At 41.0% G+C, this 27,213-nt stretch overlaps 1 protein-coding gene and 1 long non-coding RNA gene across 2 annotated transcripts in view; one reads left to right on the top strand and one right to left on the bottom strand.

Annotated features, from left to right (window-relative positions):
• The window catches only part of Tbc1d32 (TBC1 domain family member 32), a 206,097-nt gene extending 179,760 nt beyond the window's left edge, over positions 1-26,337 (bottom strand). The window contains exons 1-4 of the mRNA XM_059272587.1: positions 26,105-26,337; positions 22,575-22,736; positions 13,260-13,437; positions 1,340-1,408 (exon numbers count right to left, since the gene is read on the bottom strand). Of these exons, the coding sequence (XP_059128570.1) occupies positions 1,340-1,408; positions 13,260-13,437; positions 22,575-22,736; positions 26,105-26,259 (564 nt within the window). The 5' untranslated portion in view covers positions 26,260-26,337. The remainder of the gene's footprint in view (positions 1-1,339; positions 1,409-13,259; positions 13,438-22,574; positions 22,737-26,104) is intronic.
• On the top strand, positions 10,846-12,979 carry LOC131918483 (uncharacterized). The gene is made up of 3 exons (XR_009380993.1): positions 10,846-11,069; positions 11,979-12,065; positions 12,310-12,979. It is a non-coding gene; the product is annotated as an uncharacterized LOC131918483 (long non-coding RNA).
• Positions 26,338-27,213: the final 876 nt, after the last annotated feature.

A 27,213-nucleotide genomic window follows, 5' to 3' on the forward strand; every position in this document is an offset into this window, starting at 1 on the left:
AAACAAGACATCAATAAATAATAGCTTCTAAAAATCTCTCAAAATATGAACAGATATAATTTAATACAATTGCTTCTTCAAAATTCTTTTTCCTTTTTTAAATGTTTTTCATTATTTATTTATTTAGTGTGTGAGAGTGGATGTGCAGGGGTGTGGGAGCATGTATGAAGGTCAAAGGACTTGCAGGAATCAGTTTTCTCCTTCCACCAGGTGGGTCCGGGGATTGAACTCAGATCATCCGGGTTGGTGGCAAGCACTTCACTTGCTGATCCACCCCCAAACTTTTTTCTAATAAACTGTTAGAGTTTCATGCATAATAACTGGTGAGATGTTTGTCCAACACAAAATATAAGCTGCAAGGAAAAAGTTGGTGAGATCTATTGTACAACCCAATGCGTATGTATCGTACATTCTACTCCTAAAAATTTGTCAGGAAAGAATGTAAGCCACTCAATCAAAAATTTTAAAAATTATGGGCAGTAATATATGTTTACTAACTGAATTTAGTCACTATCCAGTCTGTACATATTTCAAGGCATTGTACATGATAGTATTCCATGTTATCTATTAAAATAACCTTAAGTAGATGCTCATGTTTTCTAAAAATGAAACAAGCATTGCGGTTTCTTAACAATAAAATACTGAAAGGGGATAGCTACAGAGACAACCACACATAGCTTTATCCCTTCCAAACTGAAGCTAGGGAAAACAGATGGAGTATGTATATTCCTCAAATCAAAAAAATCTCTAAAGAAATTCTTCCTAGGGGGACATGAGGGCCTAAGTTCACAGCCCCTGGAATCGCATAAAAAGTCAGGCACTGTTGTGCATATCTGTAATTCTAACACTGGGGATAGAAGGGCAGCCATGGAGGAAACCAGAAGTTCACAGGCCAGCCAGTTCAGACAATCAGTGAGCACCAGGTTCAGTAAAAGACCCTGTTGCAAAATAAATCGATGGATAAATAAGGAGGTAAGCAGTAGAGGAAGGCAAGTGATGTGGACCTCTGGATTTCATGTACACATACACATGAAACCATGTGTACCTGTGGACACACAGGAAGAAAAGAAGAAATGAAGTGAGTGAGTGAAAGAGTGAGTGAGCACAATGTGAGTGTCTGCTCCAGACAGAAAAGCTAATCATGGTTACCAACCCAAGACTGCTTATAATTATAAAGACCTAGCATCTAAAAAACCAACAACAAACAAAAATTACCACCACCACCACCACCACCATAACCACCACCACCAACAACAACAAAACAGCCAGCTACTACTGACTGCAGTCTAGACTCGTGCATGGTATCTTACTGAACAGAACAGCTATCCTTTGAACTTACCTCTTTAGGTTGCCCAGGATCCAACTGATCTAAAATCAGCTGTAGTTTTCCTTGACAGAATTTGTAACTCTGTAATAGAATAGATAGAACATATAGTTATTTAGTAGACTTCCGGAAGAGCCACCATAAACGATGGCTAACACAACTGCAGGCATGCTATGCACTCTGAACAAGAGACAGGTGATCAATCTATTTCTATCAGGAGAAACTTGTAACTTTTGTTTTTCATGGCTTTGTAGTCAGACCTGAAATTTCTCAACAGAACACTGCACCTTCCTGTACATGATACTGTTTGCTGAGCCACGATAATGTACAGAACATTGAAAGCCTCAAGAGATTAAAAAAAAAATACACATTGTGCACCCAGAACAGTGATATGAATCAAACAAAACTACCAAACAGCAAACAATAAAAGACAGGAACAGCACAGCCACACCTCTGCTCACCCTCTCGTGTCACAGTCCCACCTCTGCTCACCCCCCCCCCGTGTCACAGTCCCACCTCTGCTCCCCTCCCGTGTCACAGTCCCACCTCTGCTCACCCTCCTGTGTCACAGTCCCACCTCTGCTCACCCTCCCGTGTCACAGTCCCACCTCTGCTCCCCTCCCGTGTCACAGTCCCACCTCTGCTCACCCTTCTGTGTTACCCTCTTCCCCAGACTTTCCATAGCCTGTGTATTGGTGAAAAAATTCCTGAAATAAAACCCTCCATCTAGAAAAAGGTGTACAGTACACTCTTAGGCTCCCCCAGAGCTCTGCACAATTGCCCGGTTACCACTCTGACCTCAGCTCATCCAGCTTCTTGAGGAAGCATTCCCTGGTCTCACAAGGGCAATCTGTCTGCACCTTCACCACCCCCTACACTACGGCTCTGTGACAGCATGGCATCACTGCTGACAGTTTAAAAACTGCCTCCACCAAACTGGCCTATGGGCATGTCTGTGGGGCATTTTCTTGACCAAAGACTGCTGGAGGAGAGCTCAACTAAGTGAGCCAGGAAGAGCAAGGCAGGAAGCAGCTTTTCTCCGTGGTCCCTGCCTCTGCTTCTGCTTGAGCTCCTACCCTGACTTTGCACAATGATAGACTACAACTGGGACATGTCAGCCAAATAGACCTTTTCCTTTCTAAATTGCTTCTGGTCAAGAAAGCAAACAAGGACCAACAGTGTCAAGGATGCAGGAGAGAAGCTGTATTCAGAGTTCTAAATCCTAGCTCCCTCCTCTGGCCATGTTGTCCTCAACTCCCATTGCCCATCCTCGGTCCCGACATCTCCCTACAGCAGCACTGCATCTCTGGGCTGAATGCTTTGCGTCATCCTTATTCAAATTGTCAAATAAATTTTACATTTCTGTTGTCTATATAAGAAAATAGGGCCAGGCGGAGGCGGTGACGCACGCCTTTAATCTCAGCACTGGGGAGGCAGAGCCAGGCAGATCTCTGGGAGTTCAAGCCCAGCTTGGTCTACGGAGGAGATCCAGGACAGGCACCATAACTACACAGAGAAACCCTGTCTTGAAAAACCAAAAAAGGAAAATACGAAGTAACTGCTTTTCACCTACAACAGCCTATTTAAGAAGAAATCTGGAAAGATAATTCACTGATCCCCATTCTTATCTGCAATACAGTAGCAAGTTCCATAACAGCTGTGACAAATGGTAAGTGAGCAATTACTTGAACATTCTGTTACAGTCGATGAGACAAGCAGTATTATGCTAAGTAGCAGTCAATTAAAGAGATAATCCTTAGTTCTTAACAGAATTCATCTTGTAAGTGGTCGCTGTAACAAAGACTTATGTGCAATATTCCAGACACTGAAATCTCTTATATTTTACAAAGCTGTCATAGCCAACCAACACGGTGCTTCCTCAACTTCCCTCCTCCTTTTTCACCACTACTCCCTTGCGGGGGAAGCGGGGGAGGATGGCCTCCATAGGCTTATGTATTTGAATACTTGGTCTCCAGTTGGTGGAACTGTTTGGGAAGGGTTAGTGGGTGTGGCCTTGTTGGAGGAGGTGTGTCACTGGGGGAGGGTGCTGAGGTTTCAAAAGCCCAAATCACTCCCAGTTATCTCTCTCTGCCTTGTGCTTGTATATCAAAACGAGCTCTCAGCTACTGCTCCAGGGCCATGACTGCCCGCCAGCTACCATGCTTCCAGCCTTGATGACTGTGAACAACAAATTAAATGATTTCTTTTATAAGCTGTGTTTGTCTTATCACAGCAATAGATAAGTAACCAAGATGCCAAATTTTAAAGATCTTTCATTTTGTGCTTCCTCAGAAAAAGTTCCCTAGCCTAGGCAACACTTAACTGAACTCACTGGTTAGCCAAGACTGGCCTTTTGAACTCCTGATCTTCCTACATCCACTTCCAAAGTACAGGGACCACAGGCATGTGCCACCACCTAGGACTCAGCCCCATCTCCTTTGACTTCCTGCGTTCATCATAGCTAATTAACCATCCTTCCTGCTGTGAGATTTACCCAGCCTGAAGTCCCTATGGGCAAAATGGCACACAACTGTCATTTCAGCAACGCTGGACTAATGCAGCAGGTTGAGGAGCTCAAGGCCAGGTACGTGGCAAAATTCTGTCTAGAAATTTTAAAGTTAATGAATTAATTAAAAGGTAGCAACAAAAACACAACACCAAAGTCCCTAATACCTCCTCTGATAAATCATCCTGCCCCTACTGACATGGAAAACATGGACCACCTCAAGTGTCCCCTACTTGCTATCTACAGCTACACTTCACAGGTGATTCACACTACATTAGCTCCAACACAAACTCTTCTACCATGAGAATCCGGCATGAATTGCTGCTTGTCATACTAGTATCATCTAATCTGAAAAAAAAAAAACTAACCTTACCTTGTCTCCACATCTGACTCTCCTCCCAAGCACCGAGTTCAAGACACCACCATCTCCCCAGCCATCTGAGCTAAACACCATAGCTACAACTTCAGTTCCAATACTATTTGCACCAGCTTTTAGACTCTGCCCATAGAGTTTATGGATCCTACTTCTGCAATAATTCTTACACTACTCTGTTCCTCTTTCCCACTACCAATCTACCTCAGTCCAATTCTTACTGCTTCTTTTAACAAGTGACAGCCTTCTGACTTCTTTCCTGACAACCACGCCCTGCTAATGCTCTCACACTTACAACTGCACGGAAGCCCTCCCGGGGCCACTTCTCTAATAAAAACTTGAAATGGTTTCCCTTCGCTGTGAAAACATGAGCCAGCTTGGCCGCTGAGTGTTCTTTGTCTTGGATATTTTCTCAACATTCCAATTTTACAGCCAGGATCTACAAGCAATGATTCAAGTATAACCTTTGCCTTCCCCTCACAATCCGATCCTCATCAACCATTCCAAACTACTCCCCCAAAACCTTCTTCTAACATTTCATATAGAGTGTCAATAGAGTCTCATATATACCATATGCTCTGTTGACTTAAAGCTTTTGTCCATTCCCATCCTGAAATACATTTCTCTGCAGTTCTTTGAGATGAGTTGTAAAGGCTCTATGATCCATTTCTACCTTACAGTTCTCTTATGTAGGTGCCTCCTTAATCTCCACAAGGAAATACGCATATGATTAATATTTGCATTTTTGCAGTGGCTTAAGCACCACAGTACACATAGTAGTTGCAGAATACATGTCTCTTTTTAAGCACATTCTATATATTATCCTGAGAATCACTGTTTTTTCAGTCTTGTTTCTCATTTTTGTCCTAAGCAAGTATTTTTATTAATTAATTTATTATTTTACATCCTGACCGCAGTTTCACCTCCCTCCTTTCCTCCCAGTTCCACTCCCTCCCCATACTCCTCTATACCCCCCCCAAAATCTACTGCGTCTCCATTTCTGTGCAAAAAAGGGCAAGCCTCCCGTGGATATTAAGTTGCAGTCAGACTAAGCACCTCCCCTTGTATTAAAGCTAGGCAAGGCGACCCAGTATGAGAAACAGGGTCCCAAAAGTCAGCAAAAGAGTCAGAGACAGGCCCTGCTCCCACTGTTAGGAGATTCACAAGAAGACCAAGCTACACAACTATAACATATATGCAGAGTGCCTACATCAGTCCCATGCAGGCTCCCTGGTTGCCAATTCTGACTCTGTGAGCCCCTATAAGCCCAGGTTAGTTGATTCTGTGGGGTTTCTTGTGATGTCCTTGACCACGCTGGCTTCCTCCCTCTCTTCAGCAGGATTCCCCGAGCTCAGCCTAATGTTTGCCTGAGGGTCTCTGTCTCTGTTTCCATCAGTTGCTGGATGAAGTCTCTTAATGACTGGTCTAGCCTAAGACCCATGCCACAAAAGTAAGCCCACCCCGACACTCCCTGGAGCACCAGGACCCACAGGCCGGATGACCCAAAGACCTAGGATAGAACCAAATATGATTGGAGAAAAAAATAATGTCAATGTAATGATGCCAATGATACTCTGCTATATTCGTGGATTGGTGTCTAGCCCAATATACATCTCTTAAATGAGAGTCCACACCCAAACAATTAATTCTACTCTATTTGTCCCTTTCAATTCTACTCTTTGTCTTTTTTTCCCACTTTACAAGGTGTATTAGAAAAATGTAACCTTGGGCTAGAGGTGGAGGTCAGTAGCACAGCACTTTCCTACCATGTGCAAGGCTCTGGATTCAGTCTCTAACACTGCACGTGCAAGTACACATGAGTGTGCACACACACAAGCACATACACACATACACAAAAGCATACAAGGACAGAAGAAAGAAAAGGTGTAATATAGTTTCAATCTGTTTTCAACTCTATAAAATTCCTTTGTCTTCCTAAACACAGCCATGTTGCTCCTGAAAAATGCTTTTATACATTATACAACTCTTCATTATACCATTCAGCCTACTGCCTGAATTAAAGCTGACCTGCACTATATTAAAGTCCATTTTTTATATTGTTGGTTAGCATTGGATAAACATAAATAGTGACAGCAACTAACTAGAACATACTTAACTAGATCATGTGACGTGTCTACTACAATACCTAAGTGCTGGATTTTCAGTGGTTCAGATGAAAACTCCTGAGGGTGTTAAGTAGTGCCTGTGGCTTGATCTGCAAAGCATCACATGTATCTGTTGTTGGTAACAGATGTGACCATATCAACGTAAGAAGCTTCCAAGAGGACTTGGGACATATTTATATGTGTTAAAGCAAAAACTGAACAAATCACTTCTGAGCATAGCATAAAAGAGAAAAGCCAGAACAAAAGATGCTCAAAATGATGATCTAAAAAGAACAACAGTGTTCAGTCATTGTCCTGGTTTTTACTGTCAACTGGACACAGCCACAGTGAGAGTCATCTGGGAAGAGGAACTCTGAGGAATCACCTCCATCAGACTGGCCTATGGGCATGTCTATGAAATATTTTCTTGATTGACCATTGCTATGAGAGGACCCAGCCTGCTGAAGGCATCACTGTCTCCATGTAGGTGGCCTGTAGACAAATCTATAAGGCATTTTCTTAATTGGAAAAAGATGTGGGAGTGCCTGGCCCATTGTGGGCATTGTCACCTCTGGGCAGGTGGCCCTGGGTTGAATATGAAATTAGGCTGAGCAAGCCATGAAGAGCAAGGCAGCAAACAGCATCATTCCACGGCTTTGGTTTTAGCTCCGACCCCCAGGTTCCTGCCCTGACTCTCCTCACTGGTTAAGTATGACCTGAGAGTTGTAAGCTGAAATAAATCCTTTCCTCCCCAAATTGCTTTTGGTCACGGTGTGTTATCACAAGAGAAACCATAACTAGTGCACTGGGGAAACACTCAAAATAACTATCTGTGTTTAAAAATTCAAAAAGAAAACCGAGACACAGAAGAGGATAAGAGCCAAGGTTCATCAATGGCACAGCCATCGATTATTTCAGACTGACTTAGTTCAAGATAGATTCAGAATGAACTAGGCTCGCCTGGAATGGCTTTTTTGAGTACCTCTAAAATTTCTGAATTGTGCATCTACTTATAATTAAGCTTGAAATACAGACTAAGGTAATTTCAAAATAAAAGTTTTAATACTTTCAATTGTTAAGCTTATTCTAAAATTTCCTAGATGTTTGAGTTATACTGATCAAAACAAAAAAAATCACTTTTCTTTTAAAGTGCTATATTCAAAAATGGTAAAGTCTATTAATATTTTAAGTTATGAAGAAGCATTTAAGTATTCATAAAAAGGAATATATTAATACGGTTAATCAAAGTAACTCTTTTTCTGGTGTTAAATTGTCTCCTCAAGGGAATAATACCAAAACAAGCAAACAGGCAAATATAAGCTCACACCTGCCCTGCCCAGGTTTTCCCCTAAACTATTTTTTTCAGGCTGGACAATATTATTACTCTCATTCTTAAAATTTTCACAGGGGCTAGAGAGATGGCTCAATGGTTAAAGGCACTGACTGCTCTTCCAGAGGACCTAGGTTCAGTTCCCAGCACCCACATGGCAGCTCACAACTGTCTGTAACTCCAGTTCCAGGAGATCTGAAACCCATGGCAAAACACTAATGTAGATAAAATAAAAAAAAAAAAAAAAAATCCGGGCAGTGGTGGTGCACACCTTTAATCCCAGCAGTCAGGAGGCAGAGGCAGAAAGATCTCTGTGAATTTGGGGCCAGTTTGGTCTATAGAGTGAGTTCCAGAACAGCCAGGGCTGTTACACAAAGAAACCCTGTCTCAAAACAAAAAAAAAAAAAAAAAGTCACCTGTCTTCCCCTTTCACCTCTATATTTTTAAGATTTTAGGCTCTTGCTTTTCTCTCATTAAACAATCAAAAAAAAAAAATGAACTCATCAACCAGAGCAGCCAAAGATGGAGGAATCTGCCACATGTTAGTTGTGCTACAGCTACCCTTACTGTTTGATGAGGCTGAAAACTGCAGTCCCCCCATCATCACAGAATGCTCACCAGAACACCGCCAAGTCTGGAGGATTGCATAAGGCGCCAGAAAATGGGTTAAGCTCCAGACATTAAAGTTTGAGGAGTCATGGCAAAATAATAATAATACACTAGGATATCTGGAAATCCACATTCTGAAAAACAGAAGAAAGGCTCTATGCCCAGTATAGGAAAAAGGAACTCAACAAAATTCTAACTGGAAGAACTCAAAGCCTAGCAATAAATGGAGCCTGAGCTGTTCCAGTGGGGGTGATCTATTTCCTTGCCTCTTTCAGCTTCTAGAGCCTGTTTCCTGGTTTCCTGGCCATGTCCTACTTCATCTTCAAGCCAGCAGTTACATTAGTCCAACAGCCCTACAGCCTGCACAGCGCATCCTCCACATTGAGGCCCTTGAGCGTTTCTTACATAAACCCTTGTGACTGCACTGGGCCCCAAGGAACCCAAGTCATTTCTCCACCTGAAAACCTGAACTTAATCATCAGTAAAAGGGGATGGAGGGATGGCTCAGCAGCTAAGAGCACTGGTTCTTCTTTCGAAGGACCCGGCTTCAATTCCCAATACCCACATGGCAGTTCACAACTGTCGGTAACTCCAGTTCCAGTGGATCTTGTATCATCGCACAGACACACATGCAGGCAAACCCCAATGTACATAAAAATAAATAAATAAATCTTTTAAAAACTAATATCAATAAAGTCCTATTTGCCCCAGATCCCATATTCGCAGGTTCTAAAGATTAGCACATGGATATCTTAGAGAGGGCAATTACTCTGCCCTCCACATGTACCAAAGGATGGCTCATCACAGAAATTTCTCATAAAGCAAAGAAGATGCTAATGCCTTAAACAGGTAACAAAGTAAGAGCATATAAGAGCAACAGGTAACAATTACTATAAAGCACCTTCTTCATGTAAAGTACATCTCCTGAGGTAGGTTTCCTTTGGAATATAAGAAAATAGCTAGCCCATTACAAAGCATTATAATGTTTGTTCTGTACTATGCTAAACAGTATAAGGGGATGACAGAAAAGAAAGAACATTAACTGTAAAATCTTAATGTAATTAGGGAACATTCCAATTTCCCAGCAGGAAATGGCCCAATGCCAAACTCTTTCATTGCTCTGCTCAAAATTATGGTTCAAAACTATTATCTCTGCTTTATTCTTCAATATCTCCAAGTCTACATATACTAATAAGAGTCTCCAGTTTTTTCAATAATAGATTAAAAATCCAGATATGATCAAGTTACAATATTTCAAATAATAATGAAATAAGGATTATGCCATTCACAAAAATGCAACATCAAAATTTTTTGTTGATATACAATCACCAGAATGAATAGGTGATCTATAGGATATGAAACAATCTTTGTCATTTATACATTAGACAAGGGATTAATGTCTAAAATTAATTTAAGTGCAAAATTAAACACTCACAATATCACCCAATCAATAAATGAGTTAATAAACCAAAGAGACAGTCTCAATAAAAGAAATATAAATGGCCAATAAGCATTTGAGACAATGTTCAATATCCTTAGCTGTCAGGAAAATGCAATTTAAAACTGCTTTGAGCCAGAGTCTGGTTAGTCCCAGTCAGAATGGCTACCATCATGAAAACAAAGGCTGGTGAGGTTTGGGGAAAGAGATCCTTTAACCAGCTGGGAGAAATGTAGATGAATATAGTCACTATGAAAATCAATATGGATTTGATTTGAGATTACTCAAAAAACTGAAAAGAGAACTATGATATTCTCCAAGTATGCCACTCCTAGGTATATTATATATTCAAGAACTTTAAGTCAGCATACCACAAAGAAACTTTGCATCTTTTTGCATGCATGTTTATTGTTGCTCTATTTAATCACTAAGCAATGGAATCACTTTGCATACCTATCAAAAGATGAATGGATAAAAGAAAGTAGTATATACAGTGGAATTTTATTCAGTCCTAAGGAATAAATGGAAAATGCACAGAACTGAAGGTCATTCTGTTAAGAGAGATAAGCCAGACTCAGAATGACAAATGCCATGCTTTCTTTCATTTGCAAAATCTAGATGCAAATCTGTGTGTGGGAAGGTCATGAAAGTGGAAGAGGAAAAGTATAAGAAAAACTCTTTGAGAGAATGAGAGCAGAGGGGACTAGCAAGAGAAAAGCACAGAGGATGCTGGGGGAGTGGAAGATGAGGTAAACAAGAACAAAGTATAATGACATATATGTATGAAAATGTCATAATGAAACCTATTACTTTGTATGCTGTGAATTTTAATTATAGGAAGGAAAAATCCAGATATATTGTCTTCAGACCAGAGCAAGTGGTGATTTTGAAGGCATCACTGAGAATGTCAGTATTTAATGGAGTTGTTAGAAGGCACAGAGTCCATCTCTTTGCTTCCATAGGAAAGACTCCAGGGTCCAGCAGCAAGTGGTGAGTGGTAACAGGAGCAGCTCTATTACACTGAGCTAGCTGATGGCAACGTGCAGGATCAGTGAGTCGGAAGGGCTAGCTTTCTTGGAGGCTGATCTAAGGTGGTTTCTACGGGAGATAGATGACTTCATAATGGTAAATAGCTTCTCACAGACAGGTGTGTGGTCAGATGATGAACCTCTGACCCTAGTCCCTGAGAAAGAAATACTTCTCAGTTCTGCAAGTGTCAGGAGCAAAGATCATCATTTCCTTGGCCTATTCTTGTACTGATTGGTGTGCTACCAATATACACTGGATGAGCTACAGGAGGGGGCTGCCCTGAGAGCCTCCCACTGGTCATCAACCTCACAGTCATGAAAGAAAACATTGCAGCTGATCATTGGGGAAGACTGGGGTCAGCAGGACCTTTTCACAGTAATTCATCCTGACCCTCATCAGCTTTACCTCCTAAAGTATCTCTTTTCTAAGCAAAGGCGTACCCACACACCTCTCCAAGCTCACAACTCTCAAAGAGCAATCCGGGATGTTCTAACATTCATATATTTGTTTCAGAGAGTTCAGGCATCCCACAAAGTCCTCATGGACAGAGTTCACTTTCAACCCAATTAATCTCTACTGAAACAGTCATACTCATAGAAGATTCAAGTACTGCCTGTGTGTGGGCATTCCAAAGGAAGCCACAGATCTGAAGGCATGGTTTCTTTTGAAGAATCCAAACAAGACAAAATTGAAAAACAAGAATATTTTAAATAATGACTTTGTTCTGTCAAAACCTGAAAGATCTGTTATTCTAGTCACTAGAAATAACTTAGCATTTGGGAATTAGCAACTGATGAACTCCTCACTACTCGATTAAGCTTAGTTAGATCTTAATACTTTCATTTTGGAGATCTATTAACAATGCTTCGTTTTTTTCTTCTCTTGTGTTTCAGTGTATTAAAAGAGTTCATTAAACAAGTAATATCATTCAATAGTGATCTCCTGAGTCCCAAAATGAAGGTTTCTGTCTTTTAATTTCTGAAGATGCTCGGTCAAACAATTAAGCCAACCCCACTTAATGCAGTTAAGTCATCTTCTTCCCAAGAGCTCATGAACAAGAAATTATCACAGGCTATAAGGTGGAAAACCCCCAATATCAATCACATCCTCTGTCACGTCACAGAATCAGCCTGGCTTGTAAAGTTCACAGCTCAACACCGTGGCCACTGTGCATCTTTTTTTCGTGTTGTATCTGAACTCCTCAAATCAATTTTTGAAACATGCTTATGGTCTACTTTCTAATTATGTCCTTCTTTATTTGCAGCACTACAGATAAAGCCCAGGCCCTGAGACACATGGAAAAGCAATCTGTACCCACCGCAGAGGGGCAGGAACCTTCTCACAGGTGGAGGTTTGTGACAAATGATGTATAGCTAATCCTAAAGGCCTAGACTTGCTTTTCAGGTGTGCAGATTTCAAAAACAAAATCATTACAGGCAGGCAGGCAGGCAGACAGTGTTTAGCCTGGAAGCCTGTTGGGGGGCTCCTGGCACACACGTCTAGCTGGATTCTTTGTCTTCTATTCAGACTAATCTAGTCTTAAGCCTTTCTTTTTCCAGTTCTACTGTAGTCAGATGACACGTATTCCTACCTAGAGCCTGGTTAGAGGAAATTGAAGACCGCTGTCCCAGTTTCTGTGGATGTGACTACAAAGCAACTCAGAGGGGAGAGGACTTTAACCTACAATCGCAGGTTACAGTTCACCATGGAAGGGAAGTCCCAGAAGGAGGAAGGTGAGCAGTTAGTCACACCACACGCACAGCGGACAGCAGAAAGGACTAAGGATGCATGTTTACGTGTGCTCAGATCTCTTTCTCTGCACTGCACAGTCCAGGATCCTCTGATTACAGATTGGGACCACCCACAGTGGGCTGGATCTTCCAGTACTAACTAACATTAGCATCCAAGACAACTCTCCACAGACATACCCACCCGCCAACCTCATTTGGACAACCCCAGGTGACTTGCAGTTGTGTCAAGTGGACAGTTAAAACTAACCGTCATGACCCTGAACTTTTTAGTTGTTTGTTTGTTTTTAGCTCCTAGGACAGGGACTTGGTATGGATGCAAGGCAGGTGGCCTCAACTGCATGATCCCCCTGCTTCAGTCTCCACAGGGCCAGGGTTAGTCTTGTGCCACCACACCAGACTGACTGACCTCAAACCGTTTTACATTCGAGAACTTTTAAAGTTTGAAACTGACAATTTACAGCCACTTTCAACCCCAGAAAATGCATAAATGCTTTATCTCCACCTCTCAGCTACATCTCAGTTCAAAACTAATGCTTAAAGAGATTTGTTTCAACCCTTATTATATTATTATTTTTCATTCAAAACCTAATTTTTCAGTTAAGAATTACCTGAGACATAATTATTCATTAAACAAACAACTCTGTAAAATAGTACTTCATGGACCAAATCCTAACAGATAGTTTGATTTTTTTTTTTTTTTTCCTGAATCTTTACACTGGAAAACCGAGAAAGCACACATGTAAGTTAGAGATTCGTCAAGACTGTGGAAGAGGAGACTGGGAACAGGAGCCCACCTGGTTGAAGGAGGAGTCACTGTCGGAGCAATTGTCCGTACAGCAGCTGCCGCTCGTGTCCTTCTCCATCTTCCTCTGTCTGTCCTCACTCCGCGTCTCATCGTCTTCAAACTTGTTGATCATTGACTCCACCACCACCATCATGATGGTCTTCAGGGAGTGCATCATGTCCTTATACCTTTAAATCCAATGGACACTCAATAAGAGACCTCGACACTCAAGTACGCTTTCTTTTTCCTATGAAAAGGAAAATTCTTTCAGAACATAATGCTGACAGGGAAAAATCTAAGTTTCCGTTTCATGAAAAGGGCAAAACAGGCTGATGAAATGGAAATAAAGAAACCCCAAAGCATATTATTTCTCACAATTTCTCATCTAGAAATATGAAGTAATGTGATAAAATCAACGTAACTCTAAGCCAAGCTGTCCCGGTGACATGCGTTCCTGTTACCAGAGACACAATCAAATGGTCACAACACGCTTCCAAAACCCAGTTCACGTCTGTCCCTCACCACATTTCTCTCTTCTCACCTCCCTTCCCGTCTTTCCTCATATCCATGGGCCCCCACAGCCCCAAATGAGACCTTCTATGTTTTCTCAGTATCTAAGTAGGAGTTAGGCATTCAGTGTGTGCTTTCAAAGAAAAGCCACAAAACCAATGATCAGGAGTGGCAGGACACAGATTCCTGAAGTAAGACTAAAAACTGGAAATTTTCTAGATTCCCCTCAGCTCTATAAGTCTAAAATGTCTCCAAGAGAGGAAATATAATTTTTAAAAACTTATAATTTTATTTTGCTTTATTATTTTGTGTATATGGGTGTTTTGCATATGAGAAACAGAGAGAAATATATCTATAAATTCAATTCAGGCCTGGCCTATAAAGAAAGTTTCAGGCCAGTCGGTGCTACATATTGAGACTATGTCTCAAACAAGCAAAGAGCTGTTCTCTCCTTTCACAGCAACTGGATAATAGCTAAACTTTGCCCTCAGCATCTTTCGAGGTTAGGTGTGTTCACATGCACATCATGATTTCTCTATTCCTTTTAAATTTACAGTTTGGTGACTTAGCTGGATGTAGTGAGGTCTGCATGTAATCCCAGCCCTCTACGTGGAGACAGGAAGATTTAGTTCAAGTCTGCTTCAAGAGAAGAAAGTAGAAAGAGGCAAGAAGAGGAGGAGGATGGAAAAAGGAGGGAGAGAAGAAGGAAGAGGAGGAGGAGGAGGAAATGAGGACTACCATGAGAATGGTCAGAAGGGAAAATAAGAGTAACGATCTTTTAAAAACCTAGGTAGCTGATCACCAATATCAAGGGTTAAATGAACTGGAATGCAATATCAGCCACTGCAGCTTTTAGAAAGCAAAGGGAAGCAGATATAGACTATAGATACCATCTACACATTCCTATAATGCTTCAAGAAATATTCAAATAAAGGCCAGGAAAATAAAAAGCTTCAAGAAAAGAAAATCGGAATAACAATGGAAATCTGCCCACGTGCTTCCAAACTCTTTAAATAACACAAAAGACCTGAAAGGAAGCTCTTCCATGTGCCAGTATTAAATAAATAAACATCAAAACGTTTAATTAGTGAGATGGCTTATAATTATCACAATAAAAATGTACTGTGGCCACATGAGCTCTAAGTAACTTTTCAAGGACCACAAAAAAATTACTTCTAAGAAAATAATACTCTGTACAACTTAGAGTCTATCATCCATAGCTCAAAAGGCACAAGACAACATTCATTAAGTACTTTCAAGTCTTTGGGAAGTAATGATTACTGTTTTAAATTTTATGCATGGATGAACTAAAGGACAGCAGAGTTAAACAGCTTACCCAGAAATGTTTTTAAGTAATTTCCTAACAAGATCATATAAAACTCTGTACTTATCACTAAAATACTCCCATTATCTGATTAAGTTTAGTATTCTTGTTGGAATAAGCTGCTAGACATAGACCACTAGGTATTAAAGTATTGTCCAAAGAGGGATAGAATTCCTTTATTTTTCTATAAAATAAGAAATAAGACATTTTAGCCAGGCATAGTGGTATGTGTCTATAATCCCAGCACTCAGGAGGCAGAAGGCAGATGGATCTTTGTGAATTCAAAGCCAGCCTAGTCTACAAAAAGAGTTCCAGGCCAGCCAGAGCTGTTACACAGAGAAGCCTTATCTTGAAAAACCAAAAATTAAAAAAAAAGAAAGAAATTTTAACTTTATTGACTCTATTCCCTATGTTAGTGGTTTGAACTAGCTGTTTATATCTATATACTGCCATTTCATTCCAATAAATAATACCTGTCACAAGAGAAACAGAACTCCTGTCCAGACTAAATTTTTTAAGCTTAGTTTAAAAATAAATTAGAATTAATGCTCTATAATACAACAGATAATAAATACTCAAGCATAAATTCCAGTATCTCTAATACTGGGGTTGGCAGAATACTATCTGTGGTGGTGTTTTAAAACAGAATGGCCCCCATGGGCTCATGTATTGAATTCCTTGGTCCCTAGCTGGTGGAATTTTTCACAGCAACAGAAAAGTAATTAAGATATTTAATTGACCTAAATTGACTTTCCACTAAATAAAATTTTACTGAAACACATGCACATTCTTTCTACTACATATTATTTATGGTTGCTTTCATATTGTTGATAAATATACAGTTAGTAAAACCTAAAGTGCTTATTGTATGCCCCTTTATAAGAACATCTGCCAACCCCTGCCACAAGGGATGATGGAGTAACACAGTGAAGGGAACCTGCGACCCTGGAGAACAGTGAACAGCCCCACCCACCCGTTCATCACCTGTGAGCTCCTAGGAAAAAGTTCATTTCTTTGGGGCTTATGTTTTCATGCTTCTTTGGTATAGCTATTCATTACATATTTTGCCTAATATATTTCTTCCTTAATATTTCCATACAGCCCTTTGAATGTATCATAGCATATAGCACACTAAATTTAAACTGCTCAGTTTCCATTTCAGAGCAGTGTCAAGCTCCTCTCTGTACACTATGGATATGTGAAGGGTAGAAAACATCACATTCCTCTTCACAGTACGCCATACTGTAGTTGCTCGTTCAATGTATGAAGAGGATTTGACATAAGAAGAAAAAAAAGAGTTATTACTGAAGACACAGTCACTTTCAGTCTGCTTTCCTCAAATGAAATTTGAGCCTGCACACATTAACAAAAAAGAGAAGTATATCTATCTCATAAGTTTGGAGGGTCACAAGCTGGCACCAGTTTCTGCCCAGCTCTGGTCCAGACCTCATGGTAAAGAGCACACAAACAACAAGATTGCTTGAGAAAGGGATAACATGACAAGACCAGAAGCCAGTGGGTAAGGAGGGGACTGTTGCTTTTTGTAACATCTCTGTCTAGCTCTTTCTCTGTGGCGAGCATGCATGCTTGCTCTCTCGCTCACTAAAGCTAAGTAGGGTTAAGAACCGCCTTAATCCCCTGAGACTCCACCTTCAGTGACCTAACTGTCTTGTATTTAGCCTCTCTTCAGAGACTGACCACCTCTAATTCTGCCACACTGGGAACCAAGCTCCTAAAGCTGTTTGAGAATAAACAACATTCCAAGGATTGTAATTTGTAACATAGAACTGACTGTAGTGGCAAATAAAATACTTTAATTTCATTAACAAGTATCTATTCAGCATCTATAGTATACAAGGCACTTTCAAGGTATTAAGATACAGAAATAGAAAAAAATAATTAGATAAAAAATTTATTTTTGTAGGCCAGGTGGGCGGTGGTGCATGCCTTTAATTCGTGGCGCATGCCTTTAATTCCAGCACTCAGGAGGAAGAGCCAGGCGGATCACTGTGAGTTCAAGGCCAGCCTGGTCTACAGAGCGAGATCCAGGACAGGCACCAAAACTACACGGAGAAACCCTGTCTCAAAAAAAAAAAAAATATATATATATATATATATATCTTTGTAGATCACCCATCCTATCAAGGAATAAGAGAAAGAGGGGAAGGTTATTGGTTTGTGCAGAACAGAGAAGAAAATGTCTTAAAAGGAAGACTGTGAACTAAGAGGCTCCCAAATTGTACGTTAAGTCATAAAAACTAAGGAAAGGGCACTCTACAGGAATCCAACATGAGGACATTCCTGAGAGATGTGCCCACTTGACTGTTTAATAAAGAGCAAGACCAGCGCGGTGGGAGAAGTGTGGGAAGGAAGGCAGCAAATAGGTCAGGAGCGTGTGCAGACAGCTCACGGCCAGCCTCGTGGACTGCCCACAGAGCCCCGTGTTTGCTCTGTAGAATGTGAGGGACATGGCTTGGGAGTACAGTCAGGAAATCCCAAGGAAGTATTCGTGTGGAAAGAGCAGCAGAAACGGGAGGGCAGCGTGCTCCTCACACACACCTAGTCTGCACAAGTGCTGCGATCCAAGGGAACTACCAGACAAGGACGTATAATCTCCCCTCCCCCAAACACCAGAGACCCCAGAACACTGAGGCTGCAGAGACCAAGGGTTCTAATTCCCCCTTCCCCACACAGCACCATGTGGAAGCTGCCACAGCCAGAGGGATCTGAGACCCTCGTCCACCAGATCAGTGCAGGTGTGCCAGCAATACACTCTTTTTATTCTTATTCTGTGTTATTTAACTTCCACTTTTGTATACACCTTGTGATGGTTTTGCTTTTGCTTGTATAGTGCTCTGTTAAGTTGGGGGACACCTGCTTATGTCTCTCTACCCAGCTTACCGCTCAGATACATCTCCCAAACTCCCACATACATCCCTGCCTCTTTTCTTCATTCTCCATCTTATCCATTCCTCTTTTTACTTCGTAACCATAACCTCCCACAGCTTTAATAATCTCTAAAATCTGTGGACTCTACCAGTATCCCATCTTTCCCTTCCTAGCCATTTTACCCACTTCAATGTTTTTTTTTTCAAAAGAAATCCAAGACTTAAGCCTTATCTTTATATATCCTACTTCCCTCCCAATCCTAATCTTACTAACTAAAATCTTCGTAGACTCCACACTGTCTGTCCTTGGGTGTTTATAGAAGACAGTATAGAAGTACAGAAGACAAGGGGAGCCTAGTACTAATCGCCCAGCACAAGATTCATACAGTAGTAGTATCAAGCAGTCATGGTTGTTACTGAAGTTACTGTCCTGCTCAGAGAAAAACACAGAGTTTTGATCAGACACCCTGAGCTCCTGCGCTGAGCAACTATTTTCTGAACTACACCCTCAATTCTGCCACATACAAGTCAAATACTTCAATGGACAGGAGTATCACTGATGCAAAAAACAAACCATTCTCAGAACTAATAGCAGATGGAATTAACAGCACCGTGTGGAAGCTGCCATAGCCAGAGGGATCTGAGACCCTCACCCATCAGATCAGTGCAGGTGTACCAGCAATTCACTCTTTTTATTTCTTATTCTGTGTTACTTAACTTCCACTTTTGTATATGCCTTGTGATGGTTTTGCTTTTGCTTGTATAGTGCTCTGTTAAGTTTGGGGACTCCTGCTATGTCTCTCCATCCAGTTTACCAGCGCAGTAACGTAAGAAACACAAAGCAGGACAAGATGACTCTCCCAAAAATCACTACGACTGCAATGATGGCATCTGGTGAGAGAAACAAGAAGTCACAGGCAGAAACTCAGAGGAATGATCATAAACACAGATGTGTATATGTGTGTATTCAAAGAAGAAAATGAGCTTCTCATTGAGAATACAACCAGCTGGATGAAATACAGCAGGTACTGCAAGATATGAAAGAGCAATTCCATAGAGATAGAAATACTGAATAAAGAGGATATCGGAAATGCTAGAAATGGAAAACGCGGTAAATCAAATAGAAAGCTCTGTGGAAAGTCCCCTGAATAGGATAGATCAAGGAGAGAACACAGTAACGGAGCGAGAACACAAAGTTGGGGAACTGCAGCAGCAAACAAGGAAAAGGATAAAACAGTGAGTCCAGGTGAGAACTCCAAGATATGCACGACACTCTAAGACACCAATCCAGGAAGACACGGGAGGAATTGAGGACACCACACAGACAAGACCAGAAAAGAACCTCTCATCATCACATTAGTTACACTAAATATACAGAACACAGAGAGTACACAGGAAGCAACAGGAGAAAAACACCAAATCATGTACAAAGACGAGCCCATTGGAACAACAGCAGATTATTCAACTAAAGCTTTAAATCCAGAAGAGCCTGGACAGATGTCACGTTCTCAAAGACAACTGCCAGTCCAGACTACTATCCCCGCAAAGCTATTTGTCATAAAACTCAGGAGCATCTACTTGCTGCCTCTGAGAACACCAGCTCACCATAAAGGCAGACAGCCACCTAGGGTGAAAAGATGGGGAAAAGTGTATCAAGGAAATGGGGCTAGGAAGCAAGCGAATGTCACCGCTCTAACATCTGACGCAGCAGACATCAAACCCAAACTGATGCGGATGAGCACGTCATTTCATAACTATCACCTTAAACATCCATGCCCAGAACAGAGATGCCTTCAGTTTCATAAAACAAACATTGTTAGATGCAAAGTCACATTAGTGACAGGTACTTCAATAGCCCATTCTCACCAACTGACAATTCCTCCCTAGAGCAACAACAACCACAACAACAGAAACAGACAAATTAGATGACATCACAGATCAAATGGAGCTAACAGATATCTTCAGACACTCAATGCAAATGTTGCAGAACATGCATTCTTCTGGGCAGGCAATGGAACTTTTTCCAGAATAGATCATATGATAGGACACAAAGCAAGTCTCAATAAAGACAGGAAAAAACCATTCCTTGTGTTTTCTCTCTGATCACCATGGAATATAAATACAAGTCAACAGCAACAAAAACCCTAGAACATGCCAGGGGGTGGTAGCGCATGCCTTTAATCCCAGTATTTGGGAGACAGAGGCAGGCAGATCTCTATGAGATCGAGGCCAGCCTCATCTACAGAGCGAGTTCCAGAACAGCCAGGACTATTATATAGAGAAACCTCGTCTCTGTAACCACCCCCCCCCCAAAAAAAACCAACCCTAGAACATATATGAACTCAGAGAGATTATACAACACACCACAGAATGATGAATGAGCATTAAAGAAATCAAGAAAGAAGTAAAAACTTCCTAGAATCAAATGAAAATGAATACAAAGCACAACAAAATCTATACAACACAATTAAAGCAGTCCTAAGACAGAGGTATATAGTTCTAAGTACCTAAATTAATAAATCAGAGAGATCTCAGATAAATGAATTATATACTTTACAAACAAAAAACAAAGAACGAATCACACCCGAAATCAGTAGATGGAAATAAATCATTAAGATCAGGTGAGAGAAGTACTCACCAACCCCTAACCCTGGCTAAACAACTACTGACAGCTGGTGGCTTCTGGGAGAAAAGCAGCTTTCTTTAAAGCTGTGACCCCAGGTAGGTCCACCATGCTCTAGTAGATGGTCCCACATCCATATATGGGTGGCACTAACTGTACTCAATGGGGTCATGAAACAAACAACAGGACCAGAAGTTATAAGGCTGGAAGAATGAGGGGGGTGGATCTAGGATGAGTCAGGCACAGAAGTGGGGGTAAATATGATCAAAATCCATCATACGCACATAGGAAATTCTCAAGCAGTGAATGAACACGTGTTCTTAAAAGACCAGGGCAGAAATTAATAAAGTTAATGAAGAGTTGTTTCTTTGAAAAGATATACAAGACTGACAAATCCTTAACAAAAATAAAGAAAGAAAAGAACCAAATTATTAGGTCTTACCTTGAAAACATCATCTACTAAAACTGGAAAAAATCTAAAAAAAAGTAGGTAAGTTTCTAAATGCATGTGACCTACAAAATTAAGCCAAGATGAGGTAAACAATTGAAAGAGTTCTGCAACAAGCAGTGAGGTTGAGACAGTAATTAAAAATATCCCAACTAAGTAAAAGTCCAGGCCCAGCTGGACTGATTCACTGATGAATTTCATAAAACCTTTGAAGAAGAACACCACTGCTTCTCAAACCATTCCATAGACTAGAAAAGGTGGGAACACTACCAAACTTTTTTTTACAAAGCTTACACATTGGAGAAAGGACATCTTCAAATGGGGCTGGAAAATTGAATTCCTCCATTTAGAAGAAACTACATCCATATTAAATGCATATATATGTATGTATGTATGTATGTATATATACATACATATATATATATATATATATATATATATATATATATATACACAAAAGTCAACTACAAATAGATCAAGGACCTCAACAAAAGACCTGATTCTCTGAAACTGCTAGAGGGAAATGTACTTCAAGATATATACAGAGGCAAGGATTTTCTGAATAGGACTTGAATCACTCAGAAAATAAGGCCAGTATCTACATCTGAGGTTTCATGAAATGTAAAGGACAGGAAATTGCCAATTAAGAGACAGCCTACATAATGGGAGAAATCTGTCAGCTATATATATTACAGAGGATTAGTATCTAGAATATAAAAAGAATTCAAAAAACTAAACATCAAAACAAACAAGTAATCCAAAAAAAAAAAAAATTAGTCATGAACCCAAACAGAGAGTTCTCAAAAGAAAAAAAAATACAAATATCTAATAAATACTTTAAAATGTTCAACATTGCTAGCTACCGGGGAAATGTAAAGTAATGCTACTCTGAAATTCCATCTCAGCCCTTTGAGAACGGCTATCATCAAGAAATCAAATGACAACAAATGCTGGTGAGCATGTGGGTGAAGAGGAACCTTGACCCACCTTGTCCACCGTTAGCAGGAATGCAAACTGGTGCACCCACTACGGAAATCAGTGTAAAAATCTTCAAAAACCTAAAAATAGAACTACCATAGGCTTCAGCCACGCAACTTCTGGGCATATACCCAAGAGACTCTCTATCCTATTGCAGAGATATTTGTGCATCCATATTCACTGCTGCTGTATTCACAATAGCTAGGAAATGGAATCAGCCTAGATGTCTAACAATTGATGAGTGGATAATGAAACTGTGGTACCTATATACAATGGATTTGTATTCATCTATAAAGAAAAAGAGAATTTTTGGGAAAATGGAACTGGGAAATACTCCATTAAGTGGCGTATCTCAAACCAACAAGAAAAGCACTACGTGTTCTATCGTATGTGGATCCTAAGTTTTCATTTTTAGAACTGAGATCTTGATTTGGGGGTGTCTGCAGAGGTCAGGAAGCTAGAGGGAGTCTGGGAGAAGGGGAAATTAGAGGGCTGGCAGGGTGAGGAGATACCTATATTATAAAATACAAATGTAATTATTATGTCATACTCACTCTTTCGACTCCTGGGTTCTCTTGGTAACATGCTGTACCACAGTGTCATAACCAGATTCCTCACCCTGATTCTGATCAGATGTGCACTTTTCCATTTCTTCTTCAATCATAGACCCCAATGTGTTACATATGTGCTGTCTAAGGTATTTCACAAATTCATAGCTGAAACAAACGTAGAAATAAAACATAGTAAATATCAGTCTCACTTATGAACAAGATGCAAGGAATTTAGCACACAAAGGCCTATAACATGCAAAGATTTCTTGCCTTGTTATTAAGAAAATAAGTAACAAATGCTGGCAAGAAGTCTCCAGTCCTTGAATCTATCTTATTCATTGGGGGAGTTAAGGTAGGGGAGCAGGGTTCCTCTATGTAGCTCAGGCTGGCCTCTAACTCAAAATCCTTCTGCATCAGCCTCCTCCACCATGGGATTACAGGTGTATACCACCATGCCAGCAAGTTCTGTATCTCAGACTGACCAATCCTCCTACTTAAGAAAATACCTGATCAACTGACCTTGGTACAATCCAGCCACATTACTGAATGGAAGTGAGAATCCTAACGTAGAAACAGTTTACTGCATGGTATTTCCTTATGCTTTGATATTTTTCTTACAAAATAGGTCATATGCATACATACATATATTGTATATACACTGTTACTTTAAAGATAAATTGAAAAATTTTAAACTTCCTGTCAGTGATAGCAGAAACTATTTTTTTTTAACATATTCTCCTCCAGCTGAGGGTAGAGCCGAATTTTAAAGACAAAAAAAAGGTAGATAAAGAAATAAAAGTCCTAAAAGATGCACATCTGAATCTCACAGAGTATTCTTTGCTCATAAGGAAGGATACCTGGAAGCAATCACATCCCTAAGCAGCTCAAGGGGCACTGCAGTAATCCTCATTGTTTCCTCCACTAATGAAAGCCTTTGTGCTTGCATGGGGAAATGTTACTAAACTAAGGAAAGACATTCACCTTTCCACTCTTCCTTCTCCAGTGTTATTACCTACACTTCCCAGGAAAACCCAGTGATTGTTTTTCCATGGTGAACTTGTGACTTTCTCAGAACATTGATACAAAACCACAGAAAACCAAAAACTATATTTTATAATGTCATATATCATATTTACATGCTAAGGACATAAAGTATGTATTCTCTCCCTGTCCCCTTCTATAGGCCTCGAGTATTTTCTGCCATATTAAAGGAAGGGAGGAGAACATGGATCTTCTAGAAAAATACACACAGCTTAGAGAAGGGGCTGCTGAAGAATGGGATAGGCTAGCATCTCTATGTGTCAAATCTCTGGAATGGTATTATCTATACTAGTTTCTCCTCCAATGGCCACACTGTCTCCCACTTTGGTTTATTGTACCTGAAATTACATTATTTACTGGCTCAACTGTCTCTGGCACCATCTTCTTATAAAAATGCTCATAATCCAGAAACTCATATCCCATATAAGCTTGTGGAATTTATCAATAAAAGGGAGAGATAATTGCAGAGGTTAGAGATGTTAAGGTAACAGGATGTTAATGAAAATCTTCATGTAAATTAGTTTGAAAACCTAGATAAAATTGAAAAATTCCCAAACTACGATACTAAAAATACTGACTGACTGACTATTTTTAAAGCACAGATGTGCCAGGTGTGGTGGTGTACACCTATCATCTCAGTACCCCAGAGGCAAAGACAGGTGGAGCTCTGTGAGTTCTAGGCCAGCCTTGTCTACAGAGCAAGTTCCAGGCCAGTCAGAGCTACGTAGTGAGATCCTGTCAAAAAGAAAAACAAACAAAAACCAAGCAAATGGATATTAATAAATTCCACTTTTATTAGAGAAGATGCCAAATTTTCTATATTGTGCTTTTTTTCTCTTTTTTTTTTCTCTTTTCTTTACTTTTTTTTTTTTTCCTTAAATTTTTCAAGACAGTGTTTCTCTCTGTGTAACAGTCCTAGCTGTCCTGGAACTCGCTTTGTGGACCAGGCCGGCCTCAAACTCACAGAGATCTGTCTGCCTCTGTCTCTGAAGAGCTGCGATTAAAAGCGTGCACCACCACCACCCGGCTATATTGTGATTTTTAAATAATAAGCCTAAAATAAAATAAAGAAAGAAAGAAAGAAAGAAAGAAAGAAAGAAAGAAAGAAAGAAAGAACTGATTGCAAGTATATCTAAAGAATAAAAGTATTGTCCAATAACTGAGATTAGCAGCAACATAATATGGAAATAAGCAAAGATAAAGGAAGCCATAGGCACAACAGTAAATTTTAAAAAATCAAGCTGGGCAGGGTGGCACATGCTCCCATCACTTGGGATGCTGAAATAGAACAGTAACTTTCAGGCTAGCCTAGACGACACGGCAAGCAGGCCTCAAAAATTAGTATTCAATTAGAAACTCTACAGCGATTCTTTCTACATCTTTCAAAGATTCCCTCGAGAACCTGAGGAAATCGGAAAGGACAACCCAGAATACAAGAAGTAAACAAATAACATGAAAGGCCTGAAGGAACCCCTAACGCCCACTTTCAGACAAACTGAACTTCAATTATCCAAAAGTCAATAAAAGCACCATAAAGTGCCTCCTATCACACATGAGACCCTGAGTTCCATTCCCAAGCATCAGAATGAATTGAGCAGATAAGCAGACAAGAGCGACATCACAAGAAAAATGGCTGTGAGACCAAATGAAATACAAACACTGCGTTTAAAAAAAAAAAAAAAAAAAAAAAAACTACAACTAATCATAACCCGGAGGCCTGGAGATACTTCGAAACTGAGAAACTTAACTCGGTATATGAACAAACTCCTAAGAAATGCACAGATCTCTAAAGATCTTTAAGTCTAAGGTGCGTTTATATTTTTAAAGGCCATTCTGGTAGTGCCTGACAACTTCCTTTCTCCGTTTCTTCTCCACGCTGGGCATCCTGCCTCTTGTCAAGGGATCCAGGGCACTTGCACCCAGACCTGCTTCAGTATGGGAGCCCCAGGCAGTGTTGAGTGGCTGACTACAGCAGGTGGTGAAGTCACAGACCAGCACACGGGGATCTTGGGGGTCATACTATGTAAAGTGAAAGGAATCCCTTTAAAAAGTTAAGATTGTTCTTTAAAGAACATGAATGGTTTACAACTGATGTTCTTAAGCTGCTGTGAGAGCAAAGAAATACAGGCAGAAGAGGCTCTGGAAAAGCAGTTTTAAAAAATAAAGAAAAGCCGGGCGGTGGTGGCGCACGCCTTTAATCCCAGCACTCAGGAGGCAGAGGCAGGTGGATCTTTGAGAGTTCAAGGCCAGCCCGGTCTACAGAGAGAGAGATCCAGGACAGGCGCAAAGCTACACAGAGAAACCCTGTCTCGAAAAACAAAAAAAAAATAAAAAAAGAAAAAAATTAATTCGGCACTGGGACCAATGATAGAAAAACTGAACCACTAATGACTGACTTTTAACAAGAATCAAATGAATCTCTTTCACCGAATCATTTTCACCTTTCCTGGACCAGTGGTTTGTTTGCTTAAGAACTTAAAACTCGACTTTACTTGTGGAAATTTTCGTCAGTTTCCTCCAGCCGCAAGAGGATCTCCTCTGCGCACTCCAAGGAGGGAGCGCCGGTGATTTTCTCCTTCACGCTCTGGAACAGCTGCCGGAGCATCGCCTGCAGCATCCCCTCATCCTCGCTGGAGAAATGGGCCATTCTGTGCAGCGGTCACACCTCGGCACCCACGGCCGCGGGGGTCGTCACCAACACACACCACTGCGCACGCGCGACCCGGTCCAATCGCGGCCAGAGCGCAGCGTCGTTCCCTAGGAAACCACCGCTAGCGTCCGGGGGCGGGGCCGCGGTTGAGTGGCTTCCTGCAGGAAAAAAAAAAAAAAAAAATAAGGCTCTGGGTTTGGAGACCCGGAGCAAGCTGAGGCCGGCGTTCAATGCTTGACGTTCGGCGGAACCAGCAAAGCTCAAGCCGCCCCCGACCTGAACATCAGACACTTCAGGCTCTGCGGGGCGAGCCTGACGGGAACGCCCCGCTGCGTCTGACGTCAGCTCGCCGACGCGGCGCGGGTTGGGGTGAATCCAGGAGGAGACCCGTTCCTCTCTGGACCTCGACCTGAGGGTGGTAAGGGGAAGGAGTGGCAAGCGGCAGTCAATGAAAGCCAAAGCGAGTTCCAGGAAAGGCGCAAAGCTACACAGAGAAACCCTGTGTTGAAAAACCAAAAAGAAAAAAAGCCGAGCAAAGGAAGCCAGGCTGGGATTCGGCTAAGTGTCAACTGGACAGTGGATGAAATTTTAAAAAAGAAAAACTGTTTTCTTACAGCAGCTAATACCTGTTGAGCGGCTGCAGTTTACCAAGCATCGCCTGCCTGTGAAGATGGCCCTTCCTAAGGTGACAGATAAGAAATTAACAATTCACTACGGGGCAGTTACTAAAGAAATGCCCCGTGACAGACTGGAAGCAGCTCTCGAACCCTCATCCCTAGCTAAGGAGCTATGGGCAAATGGCTTCTGGGAGCTGGAGAGTCAGTTGTCCTTAAGGGTGTGGCCATGCTCAAGTCCATGAGACTGACAGCAAAAAAAAAAGTGGACCCGGTATTGTTGTTGCTTGTTTGTTTTGATTTTTTTAGGTCTGGAGAGGCGGATTAGTTAAGAGCA

The sequence above is a fragment of the Peromyscus eremicus genome, chromosome 8b (genome assembly GCF_949786415.1).
Source record: "Peromyscus eremicus chromosome 8b, PerEre_H2_v1, whole genome shotgun sequence".
Lineage (NCBI taxonomy): Eukaryota > Metazoa > Chordata > Mammalia > Rodentia > Cricetidae > Peromyscus > Peromyscus eremicus.